At 37.6% G+C, this 25,439-nt stretch overlaps 2 protein-coding genes across 2 annotated transcripts; one reads left to right on the top strand and one right to left on the bottom strand.

Annotated features, from left to right (window-relative positions):
- The first annotated feature begins 120 nt into the window (after positions 1-120).
- LOC106166064 (sentrin-specific protease 1) lies at positions 121-20,209 on the top strand. Its single transcript, XM_087012723.1, has 19 exons — positions 121-306; positions 1,499-1,566; positions 5,138-5,259; positions 5,845-5,935; positions 7,856-7,990; positions 8,324-8,444; positions 9,179-9,389; positions 9,796-9,929; positions 10,322-10,635; positions 10,936-10,984; positions 11,227-11,295; positions 11,559-11,643; positions 12,017-12,161; positions 15,772-15,914; positions 16,676-16,879; positions 17,287-17,366; positions 17,791-17,869; positions 18,576-18,671; positions 18,989-20,209. The coding sequence occupies exons 1-19, from the start codon at positions 203-205 to the stop codon at positions 19,055-19,057; spliced, it is 2,319 nt and encodes a 772-aa protein (XP_086868849.1). The 5' UTR covers positions 121-202; the 3' UTR covers positions 19,058-20,209.
- On the bottom strand, positions 20,080-24,824 carry LOC106156504 (uncharacterized). Its single transcript, XM_013531785.3, has 4 exons — positions 24,630-24,824; positions 23,981-24,249; positions 21,123-21,191; positions 20,080-20,768 (listed from the first exon to the last, which is right to left on the bottom strand). The coding sequence occupies exons 2-4, from the start codon at positions 24,194-24,196 to the stop codon at positions 20,727-20,729; spliced, it is 327 nt and encodes a 108-aa protein (XP_013387239.1). The 5' UTR covers positions 24,197-24,249; positions 24,630-24,824; the 3' UTR covers positions 20,080-20,726.
- Between the last annotated feature and the right edge of the window lie 615 nt (positions 24,825-25,439).

The following is a 25,439-nucleotide window of genomic DNA, read 5'->3' as shown; positions in this document are numbered from 1 at the left end:
ATTTTTTCGACAATTTGGTTAAAGTACAATTTTTATTGGCAATGATGGAAATAACAGGAAATTATGAACTAGTTAAACATTATTTCATTGTACTGATTGCCAATCAGATTCTTACAAACATAACACAAAATGGGTCCGTAGTACTGCTTCCTGCCCGCCATATTTGCTCTCTCGAGGCCGGGAGAAAACAACAAAAGCTCCAATGCTCTCTTCATTGGGGAATAGGATTCGTTCATTTATTCAGCCAGAAAAAGAAAAAGATTCCCAAGACTCTCGTGGTGGCAGCAGAAAGCGTCCTGCTAGCAGGTAACGCATTTAAATCGCTACAACACAACCGTATTTAATGTTTCACCTTGCATTTAAATTAGTGATATTACTAGTGATATAGTCCACAGCGTTTCAAATCGAACTAACGAAAATTAAAATTCGTGCAAATAATGAAGTAGCCCCCCTTAATTTTCGCGAGATGCAGATGACAAGCAATTTAATTATCAAAATTAAGTTGGTTCAAACACCACACATGTCGCGGCTTTCGAGTGTTTCCCAGGTTGTACTACTCTACTACTACTACTACTACTACTACTACTACTAGTGCTGTATGTTGAAGTGCAGAAGTATCCTAGACCCCATTCCCAGAGATTAGGTCGATCCAACTACATCGACCTAACTCCCTGGGGGTTCACGCTAAATAGCTGTCAGCCGAGCAGGCACGAAAGTTGGTACTTTTGTAGTATACCCCCCCACCCTGTAACTTTCTGTAATTTTCACTTTTCAAACAGTTTTTTACATTTTCTTGTTCATCTATGTCAAAGCTGTTGAAATAAAATGCTTTTGTAATTACCTGTGGACTTTTTATTAGTTTTAATCACGTTTAATCCAGCCCATTGAAATACAATGTTAGAATCTTCAATTTACACCCGCAGTCAATAACTTGCCGCATTTTTGTTGGCTAACTCTTAGGTAATTTTATGTGAACAAGTTGCTCCTAATAATTTCACAGAGGAAGTCCAAGTATACAATGTATCAATCCCATGTTCACATAAAATAAGGTAGAGTTAGCCAACGAATATGCGGCAAGTTATTGACTGCAGGTACATTGTAAATTTTCACATTGTATTTCAATGGGGTGGATTAAACGTGATTAAAACTAATGAAAAGACCAAAGGTAATAACAAAAACATTTTATTTCAACAGCTTTGACATAGGTGAAAAAGACAAAGTAAAAAAATGTTTGAAAAATGAAAGTTTCAGGAAGTTACAGGGTGGGGGGGTATACTACAAAAGTACCCGAAAGTTAATTACCCCCTTACAGCTTGCAGTTGGCGGAACGGACATTTAAGCCGGATTATCTGACAGTAATCTAGTGGGACTCCCCATGGGGATAGATCGTTCTAAAATCTATGGAAATGCTTCCTTAGATGGGGTTTCCATACCTAGGTCAATGTAACAAGATCCTGGGCCTGTTTCTGATGTAGTGTTTACCATCTTTGAATTTCAGTCTTCTTGAAGTAGAAGCGGACCTTATTGAGACACCAGAAAACAAGAGGCAAAAGATCAGTGAAGGGGGTAAGTTGTACATTGCACAGGTAAGGGGCCATCCATTTTTATCATTATTTTCACAAATCTACAAAGAGCACTTTTCCCAGACCCCCTTCAGAGAGATCAAAGTGAAAAGCTAAAAGTGGAGACCTCTGACTGCTATGTGGATCAGCGTATGGTTTGAAGACTACATACACACACACACACACACACACACACACACACACACACACACACACACACACACACAAAAACACATACACAGACACACACACACACACATTGCATATAAAGGGTAGCTACTTGGGGTTCTTCATTGTGTTACATAAATTGTGTTATAAATATTGTTTCTGTATTTAAGAGGGCGCCCTCAACTTCTTGAAAAATAAGTCTAGCAGAATAGCTTGAGTATATGTAATCTCCCACCTGTTAAGGCTGAAAATTGCCTTACTAGTACATATATATGCTAAAACAAAAGGAAAACTCAGTGTCAAAAATATTTTAGTCATCTGTACCTTTCTGCAACAAGGTTCAAGAATCTACTGGTCTCAAACCAACACAGGACCTAAGCAAATTCACCTAGCTTTTACTGGCCAAGTTTCATGTTTACCAGAGTTAGTGTTCATTCCACAGACAGGGAAACTTGAGTAATTATTGTACCACCAGCGTTAGCGCTGGCGGTACACATGGTTTCGGTCCCGTCCGGATCGTTCCGCCGGCTCCGTTGGCTCCGCCGGCTCCGCCGGACGGCTACCGTTACCGCTTCTCCTCCTAGACGGTAAGGGCCCCCGTACCCATCTCATGGATTTAGGTCACCTATAATCTCAACTCGTTCCACGTAAAATTTGGGCTTTGTCGGTATTGGGGTCTGGGTGTGGCACTCATTGCAATGCACCCTTGTCTAAAAATGGCAAAATTAAATGCTAATTATCTACCCTACGGAAGGAGTTATGGGAAAAATTTCTATAGACGGCTTTCCAAAAGTCATATGTGTAGATTTCAAATATACCCTTGGATTTGACCTTTGACCTCTACTTCAAGGTCAAATGGGCCAAAATTTTCAAAAAAATTAAATTTTTTACGAAAAAAAATTTTTTTGCCCTGTTATTCAGACACCACACAGACTTAACCAATAATATTATTGGAAAGTGTTACCCTTCAGGTCATCTTTCATCTCCATGAATTTGGGGTCAATCGGTGCATTTTCACGGGAGTAGCGGCCATAAGATACCGAAACTGAAAACTGTCTCTAATTTGGGAACCGTTAATGCTAGAGACCCATTCTTTTTTTCATTTTGTAGAGCATGTAAAGCCCAACACTGGAGGTGGTCTCGGTTTTTTTGTATTCCATACGGTTTTCGAGTTACGCTGTATCAAAAAGTACATATTGGTGGTAAAAGCAAAATGTGCAGTACGGTAATGGATAATAAATTTTGAACTCTGGAAAAATAAAACATAAGGCTTGGCAAAGCAGACAACTTGTGTTCAAAAATGACATTATTTCATCAAATTTGAACTTCTGAAACTTCAGAGCACCTCCTATTTCAAGAATTTTGACCAAAATGACATTTTCTTTATTTTAATTAATTTTTTCTGTACGAAATTTAAGGCACATTATGGTAACTCCAAAATTATAACATCTAGTCCCTTATATCTCCAAAACTGGCAGAGATAGGTCCATAGTTACTATTGAAGTTGAATAGGAAGTCATATACTGGCAATCTTACTATGACCTTGAAATTGACCTTTGACCTACTTTTCACCATGAACTGAACTTTGCAAATTTTTCTTCCCTTTTATCTCCAAAACTGGCAGAGATAGGTCCATAGTTACTATTGAAGTTGAATAGGAAGTCATATACTGGCAATGTAAATGTGACCTTAAAATTGACCTTTGACCTACTTTACACCATGAACTGAATTTTGCAAATTTTGCTTTCCTTTTATCTCCAAAACTGGCAGAGATAGGTCCGTAGTTACTATTGAACTTGAATAGGAAGTCATATACTGGGAATCTATATGTGACATTAAAATTGACCTTTGACCTACTTTTCACCATGAACTGAATTTTGCAAATTTTGCTTTCCTTTTATCTCCAAAACTGGCTGAGATAGGTCCGTAGTTACTATTGAATTGAATAGAAAGTCATATACTGGCAATCTAAATGTGACCTTAAAATTGACCTTTGACCTACTTTTCACCATAAACTGAACTTTGCAAAATTTGCTTCCCTTTTATCTCCAAAACTGGCAGAGATAGGTCCATAGTTACTATTGAACTTGAATAGGAAGTCATATACTGGCAATCTAAATGTGACCTTAAAATTGACCTTTGACCTACTTTTCACCATGAACTGAATTTTGCAAATTTTGCTTTCCTTTTATCTCCAAAACTGGCTGAGATAGGTCCGTAGTTACTATTGAACTTGAATAGGAAGTCATATACTGGCAATCTAAATGTGACCTTGAAATTGACCTTTGACCTACTTTTCACCATGAACTGAATTTTGCAAATTTTGCTTCCCTTTTATCTCCAAAACTGGCTGAGATAGGTCTATAGTTACTATTGAAGTTGAATAGGAAGTCATATACTGGCAATCTAAATGTGACCTTGAAATTGACCTTTGACCTACTTTTCACCATGAACTGAACTTTGCAAACTTTTCTGCCCTTTTATCTCCAAAACTGGCAGACATAGGTCCATAGTTACTATTGAACTTGAAAAGGAAGTCATATACTGGCAATCTAAATGTGACCTTAAAATTGACCTTTGACCTACTTTACACCATGAACTGAATTTTGCAAATTTTGCTTTCTTTTTATCTCCAAAACTGGCTGAGATAGGTCCGTAGTTACTATTGAACTTGAATAGGAAGTCATATACTGGCATTATAAATGTGACATTAAAATTGACCTTTGTCCTACTTTTCACCATAAACTGAACTTTGCAAATTTTGCTTCCCTTTTATCTTCAAAACTGGCAGAGATAGGTCCATAGTTACTATTGAACTTGAATAGAAAGTCATATACTGGCAATCTAAATGTGACCTTGAAATTGACCTTTGACCTACTTTTCACCATGAACTGAATTTTGCAAATTTTGCTTCCCTTTTATCTCCAAAACTGGCTGAGATAGGTCCATAGTTACTATTGAAGTTGAATAGGAAGTCCTATACTGGCAATCTAAGTGTGACCTTGAAATTGACCTTTGACCTACTTTTTATCATGAACTGAACTCTGCTAATTTCTTTCTCTTTTAACTTCAAACTTGACAGAGATAGGTCCATAGTTATTCTTGAACTTGAATAGGAAGTCATATACTGGCAATTTACTGTGACCTTGAAATTGACCCTTGACCTACCTTACGAAGAACTTAAATTTGATTGTACCATATATATTTTTTGCAATAGTTAAAAAATTCTTGTTGATTGCATTTTTACAGCTTGTCAAGCACAAAACTGGTGGCTGTGTCCCTTATTTTGTGTATGTGGGGGTCTATACGAATGCGTTTGCTCCAGCTGGTGGTACAATATTTGGAGGCGGTATCGCCTCTCTGATCCTCTAGTTATATATTAGATTTGCGCTGTTTTTATATTGCAGTTTTCCAAGCCCTCGGTGTACCATTTTCCAAAGTGGCTGAATGGATAGTGAAACAGAAGGACAGCTTCTTAGACAGGTACCATACTAATCCTGAACCCAGGGCCAGGGCCAGGAATAATGAGGTAATAATACAGCATAGGGCTCAGAGTGAGAAAGAAATGCATTATGGTGTTAGGAAAAATATTTATACAGCATTGGGCTTAGAATAATAAGGTCATAAAACAGCACTGGGCTTAGAGTAATGATGTAATTATACAGTATAGGCTCAAAGGCAGAAAGAATGTTATTATGCAGGGATGAGAATTTTCCAAATATTGGCAGTTTTCCAACTTTTTGGGAGCTCAAAAATGTCATTGGCCTAGGCAGCTTCTTGGTCCCCATGCATATTTTTCGACTTTTTTATAGTAAGTTGCAGTCTCATCTTGATTATCGTGTGAGGAGGGGGGAAAAAGAGGTAATAATACAGCATAGGGCTTTGAATAGTGAGGTCCTAATACAGCATTGGGGTCAGAATAACAAGGTTCTGATATAGCATATAAGGATCCAAGTGGAATGGGAATAATCTGAGATAACCCAAAGTCCCACGACTTAGTGTAAAATAACAGGATTTCACAGGATTTGGAAGAGAGGTGTGTCAGTGGCAAGTGTGTAGTGGCAGTAAATAACAAACAAGCATGCTAATTCATGTTAAATTGTGCACATTTCAGTACTTGTCAGATGGTCAGTTCTCCCACTACCGTCCTTCTGATCCTGTGGGAAGAAGTATGGGGATGAGAGTGTCAAGGAGCAACAATGAAGGTACGTGCGAGTGTTTTCTTGTGGATTTATTGGTAGTGGACATTTTTATATAAGCACAGATGACGGAGAATTTCTTTTAAATGTTAAAAATGGTATTCAGAAGCAAAAGACTTTCATGCTCTTTCAAACACACATACTAGTACATACATGTGCTAGCTCCCTCCCTCCCTCTCTCTCTCTCTCTCTCTCTCTCTCTCTCTCTCTCTCTCAAATGCATGCACAATTGCTCAAAAGAAATAATTAAAAATGCATACACACCTCTATTTTGCATAATTAGAAGCTGCCAAAAGTGCATTTGCAAGGCCTTCGATTCATTCTGGAAAATCATTCAATTGTGAAGGTAAAGAGTGTGGTGACTGATAGCACAGTCTAATGCTTGGTGTTTTGGGATTGTTTTGAAAATTTGGGAGAATTATGCAGTTTTCCTTCATTTGCACTCAGCTTGAACTAAAGAAAGTCTTGGTGAGGTTGAAACGTTGTACTTTGGTTTCATATCTATATGTCTTTTGAGAGAAAAAATTATGAATTATTACAGGACTTTATTTTGTTGCTTGCTATTTTATAAAAAAATTGATTGGGATGTAATTTTTTTATGGCTTAGTAATTTTTTTTTTTTTTTTTTGAAGATAAAAATTTTACTTTGTTACATTATTTGATATCTTATCAAATGACAGTAGACAAATTGGGAGTGTCACAGAAGAAAAATCAGGGAACACTGATCTGATATTCCTTTTACTAATTTCTGGGGAATATTTGAATAGCCTCAGTTTGCCAGTTCTGTTGGTGGCACTTTGGATGCAGCTTGTCTTGTAACTGCTGGCGACACCTTTGGTTTGCAGTGGTGTGCTGTGATTCCACGTTCGGCTGAACAGCTGTGGGCCATGTGTCTGTTTTCAACAGTGTTTGCAGACGTAACACTTCTTTCGGCAGCTTCCTACATAGTTGCCCTTTTGCACAACTTTTTTTAACCTCGAAAAATTAACTTTTCTATCAGTGATTGACAAGTAGTCCTTGACTAGCATTGAATAAATTTATCTTGTACAAATATTACTATACTGTGCTAGTAGGCATTTGCTGATGAAACACTTAGGCCTTGAGAGAATGATGGAATATTTAGACCCTGTAAAAAAGAGCCATAAATACCATAAATATCTTAAGTCATTTGATTTGCAGGACTACTGTTCCTATTTTTACTACTCACGCAGAAAATTCATATGAATTAGACAATAAAATCTACAACTTAACATTGGAGAACATTTGATTTGAAGAAACTGTGATCTTGGAATTGTTGGGGATCAGAACCCAAATTTTAATCGCATACTTTTCTTTTGACTGTTATGTCTTGATCAGATATGTAATCTTTTGTTATCAGTTCTTGATTAAAATTGCTTTGTGGGGCTGATGTGCTTTTCATCATGTAATATTTGAAAAAAGTATGCCCAGACTTATAGAAATGATTTTACTGTTATGTACCCAGGGGTTTCCACTAGATATTTATTATGAATATATTTTATAATACCAGCTGCCAATTTTAATGGTGATATGCATTTGGCATAATGTGCTGTCAGCATAAGCGTAGTTATGATATTAAAATTGTCACTCGAGTGCGATCTATGCTTAGCTTTGAAACACATTTTTAGGCTGTTATATCTCGCACGTAAGGTTTATTATTACACAGGTGAACTGACTGGAGGGACCAGATAAAAATTCTCATGTCAGAAAAGAAGGTCATGTCATTATCACCAGCATCAACATGAAATCATAAAATAGTATATTTCGTGATATACATTATGAGTCCGGAGAGAGATTAATAAAAAATAATGTGTATGTATGCTATCACAGAGGAATAGCTACAGTAACAATGGCCACCAGCTTATGGACCCTTTGTACACGTTATAAATCTTCTGATGCTGTCCATAGGTCAGAGGTCAGAGCCAGAGGAGTGGCATCCTCCACCACCGCCCAATGCTGACATACGCAAGCTGAATCTCTTCCGCTCCTATCCCGTCCCTCCATCCTCATCATCTGCTGCTTCGTCAGCTGGGATGAAACCAGGTCAGGTGGCTTATATTCATTTGCTTTGATTTAGATATTTAAAGGTTGCTAAGAAAAATATAAAAAATTTATTTTAAATTATGTAAACTTCAGGAACTTCAGTAAGATTGTTTTGGTATTGAAGCTTTATTTTGTAGAATTTTGTTTGATTTATAATATTGAAATAATATAATCAGTATTAGGGATCTGTTTTAAATGAAGTGATGCTCTTTTGAATTTTTGAATATTTTGTTTATAACGTGCATTTAAATAAACATTGCTGTTAGTGAAAGGAAATAATGAGCACAAGTGTGAAACATGACTAATTCTTCCTGTTACCATTATTATAAACAGACAGAAGCAGTGGGAGATCAGAGGAAGGCCAACCCCGGGGGTACAGAGAAGGGGGTCGAGGAGACAGACCCCCTGGGTCTAAACCAGGGAGTACAGGACGAGGAGTGGCCCCTCCACGCAGGTTGGCATCACATCTATGTATAGGTTTTCCCACAGGGGTGGTTGCATGAATACTTTAATATGGAAAGGAAAGTTTTCCAAATTTTGGAAATTCAGATATTTGGCTGTTGTGCATTTATGTTCCCAAGACCCCCACTTAATTACTGTATAAGTCATTGTGGCAACATTTGTTGTTGTTGTTGTTGGCATTTTCATTGATTTGTAGAGGATTTCTTACATGTCTACCTTTTTTAGTAGCTCATTCTTTTTGGTATGCTGACAATGCTGTGATGTTATAATATTTGTAACATAAACATAATTGACCGTTTGTTTGGAAATATTGGAATTTGGCTTGGCTGCTCTAGGGGGCCATTTAAAATAGATGATCTGAGGATCCGATCTGAGTACTAACTGATCAGCCGACTAAATATGGACGACCACACTTTAAAAGTGATGCCCCTAATTCCATGATGGTCTCCCCGACTCCACACGTGCCGTTAAATGGATGAAATCTCAGCTCCCAAGTTTAATTGCTAGGCCCCTGCTGCGACAGCACGTGTGGAGATGGGGAGACCATCATGGAATTAGTGACATCACTTTTGAAGTGGGGTTGGCCATATATAGTCCGCGGATCAGTTAGGAATTGCCCATTTGATGTCATAATTCATTTCCTTGTCCCTGAGATCCTTAATGTAATTGCAAAGTGAGGTTTATTGTCATTTATACACATTTTTATTTTCACATTTTTCCTTGCAGTTCTACCAGGATCCCTTCTGCCACACAGACTCCACAACAGCAGCAGAAGCAATTCATACCGCCCTCTTACAGATCAGTGTTCGAAAAGACTTTTGAGGCGACCCCACAGCAAAATGGCGGAAGTTTCCACATGAGTAATGGCCAGAGTTTCCATCGGACCAGCAGCGGCCAGTCGAGTCGGCTTGCTCCAAAAGTGTACACAGCCAAACAGGTGGGGATTCTTCCGTGTTCTCTGAAGAGGAGAGAATCTTTTTTTTTTTTTTGTGTGTGTGTGTTTATCATTTATTTTAATTTAGTACTCCTGTTACTGTGAACAATGAAAGCATCAAGAAAGTTGTATTGAAGAAAGAGAAGGTAAATTTTTTGTAACCATTGAAAAGAAATGAATTGTTGGTTAGCCAAGTTATTGAATTTGTTTTACTTATATAAATGACATGAATGAATGATTAATCATTTTATAGGTAAGATTTTTTTCAAATTCTTGCATCATCAAAAGTTTATAAACATGTTGTACTTGTTGTTTTTTAGAGAATTAAATTGTGTAAAAATATTTCTAATTGGCTTATGATAAAAAATGACAGGTTGTGTTGTGTAGTAATCGTTTGTTTATTTATCAGAGTATAAATATGGAAGAAAAGGAGCGCTACAGACAGCTGTTACAACAGTTCACCACCACCCCCATCCTCCCTGGAACCTTCTCTGTGACGGCACGGCAAAGACCTTTGCCATTGGCCATGATGGCGAGCAATAGGTTAGTTTGGTGTATGTGTGCATATGCTTGCCTGTGTGCGTGTTTTGACCAGGTGCACATGTATATTTGGTTTGCATGTTTGGTGTGATAACCAGTGTGTATATGTATATCAGGGCTTTTCCCAGGATTAGGGGTACAGGCCCTCTAAATTTACCTCCTATAATTTCTTACAAAATTTCAGGGAGTCCAAGTATGCCTAAAGCCGTCATCTTTTCAAAAAATCCATAAGCTGTCCAGCTGTTTTTGAAAATATAGAGCATCCAGTGATGCTGGTGGCTGTCCAAATGACGGCTGGACGGTTCACTGGGAAAACATTTGTATATGCATAGTTGTGGTTAACAGAAAGGATGTAAAAAAAGACAGCAAACTATATGATAGCTTTTCACTTTCAGCACATTGACCAACACCACTCTCCTTGGAAGCGACATCCCAAAAGCTCCAAAAGCATTCCAGCAAGAAGTTTTGGTTCCCACCACGAGGCAGCGTATCTCTCCCTCTGACATGACTTTGTCGCAGAAAAGACCAGAACTCAAAGAGAGCACAGAGAAGGTCCCCAATGATCTAGATGCCAGTATTATAACCCACCTGCCTCCAAAAACCAAAAGTAGTGACACAGGGGTGTCTTTAGTGAATACCAGTACAGAGTCGCCACCTATTGGACATAGGAAGAAGCTTGGTAGGCATCAGCCTGTCATTGTAGATTTAGGTAAGACCCCATTCCCATATCTAGATGGATCTAGCAGGATCGACCCATCTTCAAGGAGATTCTCACTAAATTGCATTCAGATTTAGCGGCTTGAATGTCTGGCACGCCTGTTGAAGCTGCTAAGCAATAGTTTAATTACCCCCTAATCTTGTTTTAAAAAATATTGTCACTAAGATAGCCCCATCCCTTTAAACAGTGCTACTTGTATAAAGTGCTACTTGTTAAATGTAAGAAATTTTATCTGTTTGGATTACAAGTAAAAAATAGAACAGAATCTTGATGTATTTTGGAATTTTTCAGATGCAGAACCAGATATTGTGGAGATTCTAGATGAAAAGCCTCCTTCCAAGTAAGGGATGCTTAGTTCAAATAAGATTTTTATTTGAAAAGGTTTTTTTAATAAGTTTTGTAGTTGTTAGTCGATATATATTAGCTCAGTGAATTTTCAGTTGAAAAGAACTGGTTGAAAAGTACAATGTTTTTTATGAAAGTCAGTAATGTCTTTGATGATAAAAGCTTTTTTGAATAGTTTGTTTTTTGGTCGTTCTCCTTAGATGATAAACAAAAAAAAATGGATTTTCTCATCCACAGGTCCCCTCCGGCTTTCCAAGATGTACTACAAAGTTCCCCTTACTGGACTGACGAGTGGATAAATAGCTTGTAAGATTATTTCTCCTTCCACATGGTGATTTGACTCTAGATCCAATCAATTATTTACACACTTTTTACCTAATACAGTAGTCGATATTCTGTGAGTGGCGAAATTTCGTTTTTTGAATTTTCATTATTGCAAGAATGCTGCAAGAATATATATGAAGAGGATGAATTAATTTTACTCAGGTATGTCATTTTGGAAATATTTTTTTAAAAGATGACTTTTCAAAGCGTGAAGTATTTGTTAAATTTGAATATTTTTTTTGTAGAAAAGAGAGATTTGAAAGTGAAACATTAGCAAGAAAGAGGCAGATAGAGGAAGAGAAAATCAAGTCTAGTTACTTTGAGGAAAAGGTATAATCTACATATTTCTGAGATTTTTATAATTAAGAAAACAAAGTTGACATGCAGTTTTTGTTTAGGTAAGTTTCCACACAAGAAATACCACTGTTGTGAAATAATAAAAAAAAAAAAAAACAATTAAGGATAACAGAGGAAAATAGTATCAAAATCTGCATGGAAATTATGCACATAATAAGATTAACAACTGTCATCTTTGCTATGCAATTCCAGTTAAAGAAAAAGTGTGGCAGAGAATCACTAGTCTCAATAAAAAATAAATCTTGAATAACGAGATTAAGGACGCAAAATCCTGTGGATAACTTTCCATTGGTTACATTGGTTTATCAGATGCACAGTTTTTTGAGGGGAAGTATTCTGATTTCAGCGTAAAGAACAAGAAGCAGCTCTAGAAGAACAGATCAGGCAGCGTATGGTGCTCACAGAAACCATCCCACCAGTTGTAGAGGAGGCTTACATAGAGGAAGAGGAGGAGGAAGAAGAGGAGAAGGAGGAAGAGGAAGAATTCCCAGGTAACAAACTGTCTTATATACAATACTTATGTAACACAAGCTAAATTTTATTCCTCACCTTTAGCTTACAGTCAACTCAGTTGGAGGCCTTCTTTTTACTGATGTGAGTAGATGTTGGTCAGGACCCTAAATTAAATTTCTGGAGAAGGCCTTTGACTGAGCTGGCCATAAGGTAACAATGAGAATAAAATTTTCCCCTTGTCTTGAGTAATTACCATTTGCAGTGAGACATTTGTTTTATTATTGGGCATAATGAGGCAAAATGATTTCTAGCAAGAATTACTGTTCTGAGTACCCTTAAACAGGTAGTCAAATGGTTACTTTAAACATAGAGCACTTTATGTTCGATTTTCCAAAAAAATTTTTTGATTGCTCCGACTAAGTGCCATCTACCAGATTGGACAAAGAATGGGCACTTGATTGGTTTTGATAATATTTAGAGGCAGTGTAACATGCTCCATTTTGAAAGTGTACATCTGATTGTGAAATAGCAGTATGCATGCAGTTTTAATATGTAGCCAGTTAATGATTAATTTTTCGTGTCTTGGGTAATTTTTGAATTTGTTTGAAGAATGCAAAACTTTATTCTATTTGCCGCAATTAATAGATAAAAAAAGGTATTCAAATCATTATTATCCATGAAGTAGTGGTTATCACATCTACCTTACATGCAGAGGGTTCCCGTGATGATCCCATTATTAGTACCACCAGCGTGTACGCTGGCGGTACTCATGGTTTTAGTCCCGACCCGTCTCGTCCGGCTCCGCCGGCTCCGTTGGCTCCGCCGGCTCCGTTGGCTCCGCCGGCTCCGCGTACTGGCGCCGGATACAAGTCACCGTTACCGCTTCTCCTCCTAGACCGCAAGGACCCCTGTCCCCATCTCTTGGATTTAGGTCACATATAACCTCAACTTGAACCCCCAGGTTTTTTTGTCTCAGTCGGTGCATTAACCTGGTCGTGACGCTAGTTGAAATGCACCCTTGTCAAAATTTTTGAAAATTCAATGCCAATTATCTACCCTACGGAAGGAATTATGGGAAAATTTTCTACAGACGGCTTTCCAAAAGTCATATGTGTAGATTTCAAATATGCCCTTGGATTAGATCTTTGACCTTTATTTCAAGGTCAAATGGGCCAAAATTTTCAAAAAAATGAAATTTTTTACGAAAAAAAATTTTATTTGCACTGTTATTCAGACACTACACAGACTTAACCAATAATTATATTGGAAAGTGTTACCCTTTGGGTCATCTTTCATCTCCATGAATTTGGGGTCAATCAGTGCATTTTCACGGGAGTAGCGGCCATAAAATATGTAACTCAGAATTGTAACATTTAGTCCCTTATATCTCCAAAACTGGCAGAGATAGGTCAATAGTTATTATTTAAGTTGAATAGGAAGTCATTTACTTGCAATCTAGATGTGACCTTGAAATTGACCTTTGACCTACTTTTCACCATGAACTGAACTTTGCAAATTTTTGTTCCCTTTTATCTCCAAAACTGGCAGAGATAGGTCAATAGTTACTATTAAAGTTGAATAGGAAGTCATATACTGGCTATCTAAGTGTGACCTTGAAATTGACCTTTGACCTACTTTTAACCATGAACTTAACATTGCAAATTTTGGTTCCGTTTAATCTCCAAAACTGGCAGAGATAGGTCCATAGTTACAATTGAGCTTGAATAGGAAGTCATTAGAGGCAATTTACTCTGATCTTGAAATTGACATTTGACCTACTTTTCATCATGAATTGAAGTTTACCAATTTTCGTTCCCTTATAATTCCAAAACTGGCAGAGATAGGTCCATAGTTTCTGTTAAAGTTGAATAGGAAGTCGCATACTGGCAATTTAACAGTGACCTTAAAATTGACCTTTGACCTACTTTTCACCATGAATTGAACTTTGACAATTTTCTTTCCCTTTTATCTCCAAAACTGGCAGAGATAGGTCTATAGTCACTATTGAATTTGAATAGGAAGTCATATACTGACAATTTACTGTGACCTTAAATTTGACCTTTGACCTACTTTTTACCATGAACTGAACTTTGCAAATTTTTGTTCCCTTTTATCTGCAAAACTGGCAAAGATACACCCATAGTTACTATTGAATTTGAATAGAAAGTCATTAGAGGCAATTTATTGTGACCTTAAAATTGACCTTTGACCTACTTTTCACCATGAATTGAAGTTTACAAAATTTTGTTCCCTTATATCTCCAAAACTGGCAGAGATAGGTCCATAGTTACTATTGAACTTGAATAGGAAGTCATATACTGGCAATCTAAGTGTGACCTTGAAATTGACCTTTGACCTACTTTTCATCATGAATTGAACTTTGCAGATTTTCTTTCCCTTTTATCTCCAAAACTGGCAGAGATAGGTCCATAGTCACTATTGAATTTGAATAGGAAGTCATATACTGACAATTTACTCTGACCTTAAATTTGACCTTTGACCTACTTTTAACCATGAACTGAACTTTGCAAATTTTTGTTCTCTTTTATCTCCAAAACTGGCAAAGATATGCCCAAAGTTACTATTGAATTTGAATAGAAAGTCATTAGAGGCAATTTATTGTGACCTTAAAATTGACCATTGACCTACTTTTCACTATGAACTGAACTTTGCAAATTTTCGTTCCCTTATATCTCCAAAACAGGCAGAGATAGGTCCATAGTTACTATTGAACTTGAATAGGAAGTTATATACTGGCAATCTAAGTGTGACCTTGAAATTGACCTTTGACCTACTTTTCATCATGAATTGAACTTTGCAGATTTTCTTTCCCTTTTATCTCCAAAACTGGCAGAGATAGGTCCATAGTTACTATTGAACTTAAATAGGAAGTCATATACTGGCTATCTAAGTGTGACCTTTAAATTAACCTTTGACCTTCCTTTTACTATGAACTGAACTTAGCAAATTTTTGCTCACCTTTATCTTCAAAACTGACAGAGATAGGTCCATAGTTACTATTGAACTTGAATAGGAAGTAATACACTAGCAATCTGTGACCTTGAAATTGACCTTTGACCTACTTTTGCATGTTTTCTGGCCTTTAAATCTGCAAAATTGGCAAAGAAATGCCCATGGTTGCTATGGAACTTGAATAGAAATTCATATACTATGATATTGAAATTGACCTTTGACCTACTTTTTCACCATGAACTTAGCTTTGCATATTTTCTTGCCTCTCATATCTTTAAAACTAGCAGAGATGTGCCCATGTTTCCCCTAGGTTTTCTCTTTTGTCAGCATATATGCACCATTGACAACACATTTCAAGGAAAACCAATAGGCCTTTTGTCTAGAGAATACAGTAGTGATCAAGGGTAGGAAAATGCAAGTCAATTCGAAAATCTGCTTGATTGTACCATTTTTAGTTATATTTTTTTGCATATTTTGAGAACTCTTGTTGATTGCATCTTATAGAGCCTTTCAAACACAAGACTGGTGATGGTGTCCCTTTTAGGAGGGGGGGGGGGCATACAAATGCGCTTACTCCAGCTGGTGGTACAATATCCGGAGGCGGTATCGCCTCTCTGATCCTCTAGTTATTATTATTATTATTATTATTATTATTATTATTATTATTATCCTCAGAGTTGACAGTCGAGCAGGAAGACATGGTGGACAATGCTTTGGTCCCTTTCCCAGAGGGACAGATTCTTGTGGAGGCATTTGGGTTGCGAATAGCAAGACGCGATATGAGCACTTTGTTAGGGCTGAACTGGTTGAATGACGAGGTACTTGTAGCCATATTAAATGTGTGAATTAACCAAAAATGGTTTAAAACCTTAAAGACGAGCTATATGCACCTTGATAGGGCTGAACTGGCTGAATGATGAGGTACTTGTAGTCATATTAAATGTGTGAATTAACCAAAAAATGGTTTTAAAACCTTAAAAAAGAGATATGAGCACTTTGTTAGGGCTGAACTGGCCGAATGATGAGGTATGCGTAGTCATATTAAATATGTGAATTAACCAAAAAATGGTTTTAAAACCTTAAAAACGAGATATGAGCACTTTGTTAGGGCTGAACTGGCTGAGTGACGAGGTACTTGTAGTCATATTTATACTAATTAATGCATCAATAGAGATTGTCTCTGGGGATAAAAATTTCTTTTGTCCCAAGGAACATGCATGCCAAGTCGGACATTCTTACAAAGTGCAGCCTTTGCCCAGTTTGTGGTCCTTAACAAGCCTAATGATTAAGTGTGTGAATTAACTAAAGATGGTATTAGAACCTTAGAGAGGAGATATGAGCACCTTGATTGTTTTGAGTTGTTTGAATGATTTGGAATTTATTGTCAGATTAAATGTATGGACAATGATGGAATTAGAACTAGAGATAAACGTAGAATGATAGCTTTATTAGAAATGTGCTCTTTGATATAGGAATAAGGGAGGCCAGTTTGAGTAAATATTTTCATGATTTTGCTCAAATTTTAATTTAAATTTATGAAAACAAAATGATGAAAAATTTAATGAAACAAAATTTCCAGGTGATCAACTTCTACATGAATCTTCTCATTGAACGTGGAAAACAGAAAGACTGCAGTAAAGTACATGCTTTCAACACGTTCTTCTACCCCAAGTTGATGAGTGGAGGACATGCTGCTTTGAAACGGTGGACGAGAAAGGTGGACGTGTTCGCAGTTGATTACATAGTGGTTCCTGTTCATCTAGGAATGCATTGGTGCTTAGCGGTGAGTAAAAGTCAATTCAAGTCTAACATTTTTAGGAAATTTGGAATTTTTCGTGACATTTTAATTGTTGTTACTTTTCTTAGGTCTAAACAACACTTTGACCAAAAAGAAAAAAATCTTTGTGTTATTACATAATTTAATACCTATATGTTAGCATCCTCTATAATAACATGAAAGTTTCAAAATCGCTGTCATCCAACAATGTTTCCTGATTAACATTGGTTCTTTTTCTCTTATTGGTCAAAAAATTGTCAATAACACTATTGATCAATGTAATTTTTTGTGATGATGTCATCCATCAGTACTATATTTTATCTGACCTTATGGATACATGGATATTATATATCAAAATCTATGCTAACTAAATAGCCATCATTTTTCTTTATCAAAATTTAACTTTTTTTCAGCTTGTTGACTTCAAAGAAAAAGCAATCAAGTATTTTGACTCCATGGGAGGCAAGAACACCGGGTGTCTGAAGGCATTAAGGTGAGAGGGTTGACCTGTTTTAGTATGGGAGTTCCCAGATGAAAGTCTAACCCCCCCCATCCCTCCTCTCCTATACCAGTGTAAAGAAAGAAGATAAAACAATACTGTGGCTTCATGAAATCAAGCTGGAGGACTTTTTCAGTTTTTTGGTTTCTTTGTAAAATATGTAGAAATTATGTTCCCTAAATTATGTCTTTGTCTCCTATTTTTCATAAAGTTACCTATTTGGATAAAAGTTAGTAAGCAGGCTAATACTCTTGTCTTGGCCCATCAAATTTGGTCTGTTATTTAATTCTTTAAAGTTGACTACTCTCTTGTCTAATTCTTCAAAGTTAACAACTCTCAGATGTGTACTTGTACAGTTTTGATCTTGTATTCATAATGCTCCTCATAAGTTTAGACTTTGCAATCTGTATGTTTACAGGCAGTATTTATTGGACGAGAGTTTGGACAAGAAGAAACGACCCTTTGACATGACAGGCTGGAGGGATGAGATTGTAAAGGTGGGTGCACTTTGACATGACAGGCTGGAGGGATGAGATTGTAAAGGTGGGTGTACTTTGACATGACAGGCTGGAGGGATGAGATTGTAAAGGTGGGTGCACTTTGACATGACAGGCTGGAGGGATGAGATTGTAAAGGTGGGTGTACTTTGACATGACAGGCTGGAGGGATGAGATTGTAAAGGTGGGTGCACTTTGACATGACAGGCTGGAGGGATGAGATTGTAAAGGTGGGTGCACTTTGACATGACAGGCCGGAGGGATGAGATTGTAAAGGTGGGTGCACTTTGACATGACAGGCTGGAGGGATGAGATTGTAAAGGTGGGTGTACTTTGACATGACAGGCCGGAGGGATGAGATTGTAAAGGTGGGTGCACTTTGACATGACAGGCTGGAGGGATGAGATTGTAAAGGTGGGTGTACTTTGACATGACAGGCTGGAGGGATGAGATTGTAAAGGTGGGTGAACTTTGACATGACAGGCTGGAGGGATGAGATTGTAAAGGTGGGTGTACTTTCACATGACAGGCTGGAGGGATGAAATTGTAAACGTGGGGGTACTTTGACATGACAGGCCGGAGGGATGAGATTGTAAAGGTGGGTGTACTTTGACATGACAGGCTGGAGGGATGAGATTGTAAAGGTGGGTGTGTTCTGTTGGTGTAAAAATGAATTTATTTATTTATTTATATATCTATTTTGTAGGATATACCTCAGCAGATGAATGGCAGTGACTGTGGTGTGTTTGCATGTAAATATGCAGAGTACGCCACCAGGGGAGCCAAGATCACTTTTACTCAGGTATGAACTAAATATATACCCAGTATTTTAAGAGATGAGGTGGTGGTGGTATTGGTTGTGGTGGGTAAGGGTGAGTGATATGGGGGGGGGGGGGGGGGCTTGTATAGAGCTTTAGCAATAAATCAGCAGTAATAAAAGAAGACAACATTGCCAGGGCTGATGTTTGTTAGCAGAAATATATGTTGTCCTTTCCAAAACTTTCGTGGCAGAAAGATGTGAATCTGTAGAATACGTTGTTAGCAAATGTCTCATCGTATATGCTTTGTTAGCAGAAATATAAATGAAGTCCTATCTAAGACTGATGTCCTTCTATCCAGGAACACATGCCGTACTTCAGAAGAGCCATGACGTACGAGATATTAACCAAGCAATTGTTGTGCCAGTGAGGGAGAAGAGGCAATACCTTAATACCTAGTATAACAGTGAGGAGCACCTCTGTGCTGTAGCTGACATCACCACACAAACCATCCCTGTCTGTTGATGTAACTCTGCCTGTGCTCTGTGGCTGAAATGCTCTCACAGGACTATTTTCTTTAACAACCACTTGGGAAATGTTGTTACTTGGTCAAAGATGCCTTCCAATGATATTGACCCCATTAGCAGCAAGGGAATCTTAAGGTGTGTTCACAGTTTGCTTGAGCAGTCTTGACTAGTGGCAGCAAGAGAACAAACAGCTCACCTAATGCAATGCTGGCTCAAAGGAAATGAATGGCACACCCAACGCAATGTTGAATGGGAAGAGAAAGTAACGCTCATCTAACGCAGTGCTGGTTCATAGGAAATGAAGGGCACACATAACACATTGTTGCATTGGAAGAAAAAAAAGTACATCTCATCTAACGAAATGCCAGCTCCAGGCGAGCAAAGTCATCCCCAACTGGGCTTTTGTATCCCAGTTGATTTTGTATACTGTACATTTCATGTCACATGTGAAGATCTTGTAAACTTTGTAAATATATAAATAATTTATTTATGGAGCCAATAGTGAGATGTATCTGTATAAGTATTTTTTGTGTCACTAAAGACTAGCAAGAGATCAAATTGAATTGTAAACACTTTTTTTTTTCAATTTATTCAGTGCTTAGGATGGACTTTTGAACTTTGTGTAGACTGACAAACAGAACCTTTAAAGAGAGAAACTCTTGATAAAATATTTGTTTTTCAGAAGTGTTTACTGGTAATAATAGCCATGGTTAATATAAGAAAAAACAGATTTCCTTAATTTTATGAATATTGCCACTGTGGTTTTGCTAAATCCTAGTGCTTCGTGCACTTGGGAAAATTTGTTTTGGATAAGCCAATTCACAATTTTTTCTTGATAATTCAGTTTTAATGTAAGTGTAAAAGGTTTGTTTGACTGATTGGAAATGATGCACTGATGTTAAAAACAACAAGGGATGCTTTCATATCATGGTTTTAATATTTTGTTTATTAGTTATATGAATTGGAAAACATGCTACTGCTACAAAATGAACATGATGTGAATAGCAATAGAGAATTCTATAAAATACCTTTATTAAATTTATATACATTTTAAACCAGTATCTTGTGTTCTTCATTTAAGACCTTTGTTGTGAAGTTCCTTATGAGAACCGTCTAGGTATAATGCCCCTACAACTTTTAACAATTGCAGTCTTGGAAAATTTGTCATCTCGTGCATTTTCAGAGTTTTGGTAGAGTACTGGCACACTGCACTAAATTCCTGGCTCAGAAACAAGCTCCATTCATTACCGTACCCTTGGCACATTCTTACTTGAATAAAGGGGTATTCGGAACAAGGCGATCTCCGGCCTAACAGACTCGCAGATCAAATATGGCCGATCCACTTGAAAGATTGTCACCTAAATCCCCAACAGACACTGTATAGATTCCTCTCGGGGATTACGCGGTTAACTTTCAAGTCTGTCGGCCATATTTGATCCGCGGATCTGTTAGTATGAGGATCAGGTTTGGTAGTGAATGCAGCCTTAACCTGCGACTAACGTATTTTAAAAAGTTTGGTAGCGACCGACACGATGGCCATGCAGCTTTTTGTCGCTTCACTCCATCTTGGTCTTATTCTCGGACCATCATAAGCTGCCCCCAGCCTTGCACCTCCTAGTTTGAAGAAAAGAAAAAGAGGTTTTGTAAGGAACAGAAAAGGGAAATAATCGATAGTCACTTGATTATCCCGCCACCATTTCGTGGGAGCTAAATGCAAATCCTGATCTATGCAAACTGCCGAAGATAAGAGAAAACGTGATCGAAATTTGATTTCGTAGACAAATCGGTTATATTCTTATATCCATTCTAATTGCATTTTTCAAAAGCAAATTTTAAAGCAGACAAACTTAATCTAAAAAACAACATTGTTTCCACCGTTAATTCATCTTTAAATCGCCTCATAGTGGCCGCAAAAACAGTCGCTGTAAATAGCACCGAGAAAGAGGTTATTTAGCGGAATTCATTTACCTGAGCCTCCTGTACAAGAGAACAAAATGGACAGAACAGATGCATAAGGCAGTCGCCAAGATACGAACCCTGGAAGATAAAAAAAATAAAGATATGTTCTGCTGCAAAATAATTTTGTTCTAAAATGGTGTACAGTTTAAATAATTTCTCGTGTTATTCAGCTTTTGGCGTCGAATTCCGACATTGGCATTCATAAACGAGTTAAAATTTATTCACCTCTACAGTACTATGCCTCTGCCGTTACCATATTATCGTAAAGGTAGGTACACATGTAATTGCTGACATGACAGTCCATGAGCGTAATTAGAACAGCGGACTACAAATTCGCGGATCAATTTGATAGACCTTCATATATATCCCCGTACTGTCAATTGTTTCTATTGTGTGAATAGGAAATTAAAGTTAACTGCATTTATTACTTTATATTTTACTTTTAGTTAACTTTGTTAACTGTGCTTGATCTGCTTAGGTCGGGTTCTCCTTCATTCTTTTTGAAAATTTAACAAACTGATCAGATTTCTCGGCGAATGTTTTTTCCCTAACATCATTATATTCCTTTTGTTCTGATTAAAAGTAGAATTCCCACTTAATGGTTCACCGGAGATGAAAAAATGCTGTCTTTTCAAATATATTTTAGGAAATGTTCCGGTTAATTATTATTTAATAACTTTGAGAGCAAATTCTGCGGTCTTACAGGTGTATTAGCTATAGTATGCTCGTTACATTTTAGCAAGGAAGTTGATATTTAAATTCTTTGATTTATGGAACGCCGTAAAATGAAACCTCGTGATCTGGAAAAACAAATACGAAACTCGATCGTGATACGAGAGATAAAATAAGCTTTTTTTTTCACAAACACAAAGCTACGTTTTATACAAACAGTCACATGTGCCTGGGTCAACTCTATATAAATGATGTTGTATACAAAACGTCACAGGCGGCTGGTTTATCTCAATGGGGTGGCTCCCTAGATAAAGAAATACTATCAACGATCGTGTAATGTTACAGCTTAACATTTATGCACCTTTAACAACCCTAAGGCTTGGGACAAAATTTGCCAGTTTTTAGCAAAAATTGTAAAACAATGAGCACTAAGCTTAAGCTGACTTCAACTCTTACGATATGTACGATAAGTAGCCTACCGCGGAAATTTGATGAGCAATTTAGGTTAATATAGATGTCGTCTGCAAGGAAAGCCATAAATAATAAATACTTGTATATATTAAACACTTTCGCAAGCAGATGTTTCACGATAATTTTCCATAAAGCTTATCAAAATTTAATTTCAACATTACGAAAGCAATGTCATAATCAAACAGGTAGAACACCTGTTTATATGTATACAAAATAAAAATGACTGTAGAGAATCGTGAAAATTTATAAAGTTGTTGCTATAGCACACAAGATGAGAATCGATAAAATCTTAAACAAATATTTTTACCCCGATAAAGGACTAATAAAGAAATATAGTTAACTCCGACAAAAGGACGCACAGCACAAGATATGTTTTGTAGAAATGTCAACAAAGGAACTTCCAAGCCGAAAATACGTTGAGTAGATACATTTTGACACCTAGCTGGCACCTCACCAAATAGTGACATAAATAAGCTCAGCACTCAGCACTTGTGCTATATTTCATGGCCATATCTTGGGCGACGAAAGCCAATATGTATAGTGTTATTCCGTGCACATTTATTTAAGGGCGCATTCCCATGGATTTTAGATCGATCTATCCCCGTGGGGAGTCTCACTAGATTACTGTCAGATAATCCGGCTTAAATGTCCGTCCCGCCTACTACAAGCTGTAAGGGAGTAATTAACTTTCGTGCCTGCTCGGTTGACAGCTATTTAGCGTGAACCCCCAGGGAGTTAGGTCGATCTAGTTGGATCGATCTAATATCTGGGAATGGGGTCTAAGTGTACTAGCTGTGTGTAAAGGATACAAAACGCCAAAATTGTCTACCTACTCAACGTCTTTCGAGTTTGGGGTTTCACCCCCCCCCCTCCTCCCACACATACATGTGTGCACTCAAACACACACACACTCCCTGGTCAAGGTTATTTGGGAGACGTTTTATCAATGCAGTTCACTCCCCTTTAGGTCCAGTCTTGACTCAGGGCGCATTCGGAACCACTTGGTCCGCGAACTAACTGTGTATATATTGATCTGCGGATCAAATATGGCTCGATCCACTTCAAAGTGTGCCGAGATTTAATTGCCCTGCCCCCGCTGGGACGACTCGCATGAGAGGCAGGAATCCATTGTCAATTGCACGCCATATTTGATCAGCGGACTAGTTAGTCCGCGGATCAACTTGGTTGTGAATGCGGCCTAAGTCTACGCCCCCGAGTCACACACTTGTCCTCATCTTTAGTATGGGTCACGCTATAAGGTAACCCCATTTCAATATGTGTCTGTGACAGGCCAGGTCGCAGAAATAATTTTCCACTAGATTGTCAAAGAAATTTCTCAGGCTATTCACTAGTTGAGCTAATTGCTGTAGTGAGAATATTGCATCCCTATTATGGTATCACTCAACTGGCCTCTGGTTTGAGACCGATTTCCGTAAATTTTAAAGATTACGCGAGAAATTCAAAATGGACCCGAATGTAAAGTTCTATGTAATTTAATTATAAGTCTTTTATGGTTCACTAAATGTCTCTAAGAATAGCACAAAGCCGCGAATGTAGAATCTGGAGAGGGTGGTTGTACATGTAAGTACATGTAGCTATAGTCTAGTTCAAAAGTCAGTTACAGACATAGACAGAATTAATTGCTGGTGCCATACGTCTATCTCTCTACCATCAAATCCGCCGTGTCCGTCCTATAAACACCTATCTAAAATAACATTACTTACTGGTATACCCTGCCTCTCCCTGATCTTACTTCTGGTGTTCGCTCGGAAGAAAGTTCCAAAAGGCTCAATCACACCTATACAACAGTAGAGACAGCAACTCTCGTCGACTGCCTCCGCGTTCTTGCCTATCGTGTAGCAAGGGACGAAATAGGTTATAATACAAATCCCCAGGTTGTTAAAGCACCCGCAAAGACCATGTCTCCAATAGCCGGACATATTTCAGTATATTGTGTCTACAACCCAAACAGCCTTTTAACTCTGGGGATAATCTGGAAATAATTAAAAGATGGATGCATGAATTACTATCAGTTAATTAGTATGAATGTATCAAATTGAGCGCGATCATAATTTCGATTAATGAACAAAAATCCGAAATTAATTGAGCTGGGTTTTATTTTTCGCCCTATTTGGCAAGGCAAAGTGGTTGTTCCTTGGTCCATGATCAGAAATTATTTCAAAATATGAGAGAGAGAGAGAGAGAGAGAGAGAGAGAGAGGCGGTATAGCTAGCAAATCTGGTCTAAAAACACTGAAATGGAAAATTTCTGGCCTTGACAACGTTTTGATATTTATTATACTCCCAGCACCACGGCCAGCGTGTCAAAGTTGTACAAATTCCAGCAAAGGAGGTGTGACCAATCAACGCTTACCTTAATGTCTCAAAGACTGACTAGTCCACCGCAGATCCTGTATCTATGTCCGTCAACGCAGCCTACGTGATGTTGCCACTTTCTTCTCAGTAACAAACGACCTCACACACTCAACAGAACGTCACCGACCACGCACTTGTAAATGCCCGTTGTTTTCCAGCGCAGTGTTATGTCTATATTTATACTGCCGCGTGTTTGATAGGGGAGTGACCTTAAAAAGGCACGTGGCTTTGAATCACATATCAACCGGTGCTTTTAAACAAGTACAGAGCGTGCACCCTGAGTGTAGAGCCAAAATTGTTTAAATGTGTTTCTTCGTTACATGATTATACCTCTTATCATTATATTACTGTTGGAGCATATTACCTTGTCATTGTTTTATTTATTTACAGATGTTGCAATTTCCACTGCCTTTAGTTCTTTTCATAAACTTTACAAACCCAAAAGTGTTTGGTATATAAGTACCCTTATATCTGTTTCTCACTGACCTACCTGAAGGGGGTGTGTGCGATATTTACTGTAGTGTTTCTCAGTCAGCATTTATTTTTAGTTATCTCTTGTGCAATTTTATCAATGGTGAATTAATCAGATGAAGCACTGAACATTACTTCCTCTTTTCTTTAGATATGTTCACACACTTTCCTCGTTCCTTGATGAGAGTTAATTCAGCAGGGGATATTACCTCGTTGTACAGTACAATTATAGGTATCTTATTTACACATAAAAAAATCCATTTTTTTGTTGTGCCAAGTGAGTTTCTTTTTTTTTTATGGACAAAAAGTCAGAAGAATTTCGGCTTAAAGTAGTCTG

This window comes from Lingula anatina, chromosome 5 (assembly GCF_051362555.1).
Source record: "Lingula anatina isolate TDL-2025a chromosome 5, LinAna3.0, whole genome shotgun sequence".
Lineage (NCBI taxonomy): Eukaryota > Metazoa > Brachiopoda > Lingulata > Lingulida > Lingulidae > Lingula > Lingula anatina.
Note: the sequence above shows the minus strand (reverse complement) of the source record. Positions and strands in the feature narration are given on the sequence as shown.

Bases quoted from the DNA above. Each gene is read 5' to 3' on its own strand.
- LOC106166064 (XM_087012723.1), top strand. From the start codon at position 203: ATGCTCTCTTCATTGGGGAATAGGATTCGTTCATTTATTCAGCCAGAA. The intron at 11,644-12,016 runs GTATAATCTACA...TTCTGATTTCAG, and splicing joins CTAGTTACTTTGAGGAAAAG to CGTAAAGAACAAGAAGCAGC. The intron at 15,915-16,675 runs GTACTTGTAGCC...CAAAATTTCCAG, and splicing joins TGAACTGGTTGAATGACGAG to GTGATCAACTTCTACATGAA.
- LOC106156504 (XM_013531785.3), bottom strand. From the start codon at position 24,196: ATGTCCGGCTATTGGAGACATGGTCTTTGCGGGTGCTTTAACAACCTG. The intron at 21,192-23,980 runs GTAAGTAATGTT...TTTATCTTCCAG, and splicing joins GGGAGAGGCAGGGTATACCA to GGTTCGTATCTTGGCGACTG. The intron at 20,769-21,122 runs GTAAATGAATTC...TCTTCAAACTAG, and splicing joins CTCTTGTACAGGAGGCTCAG to GAGGTGCAAGGCTGGGGGCA.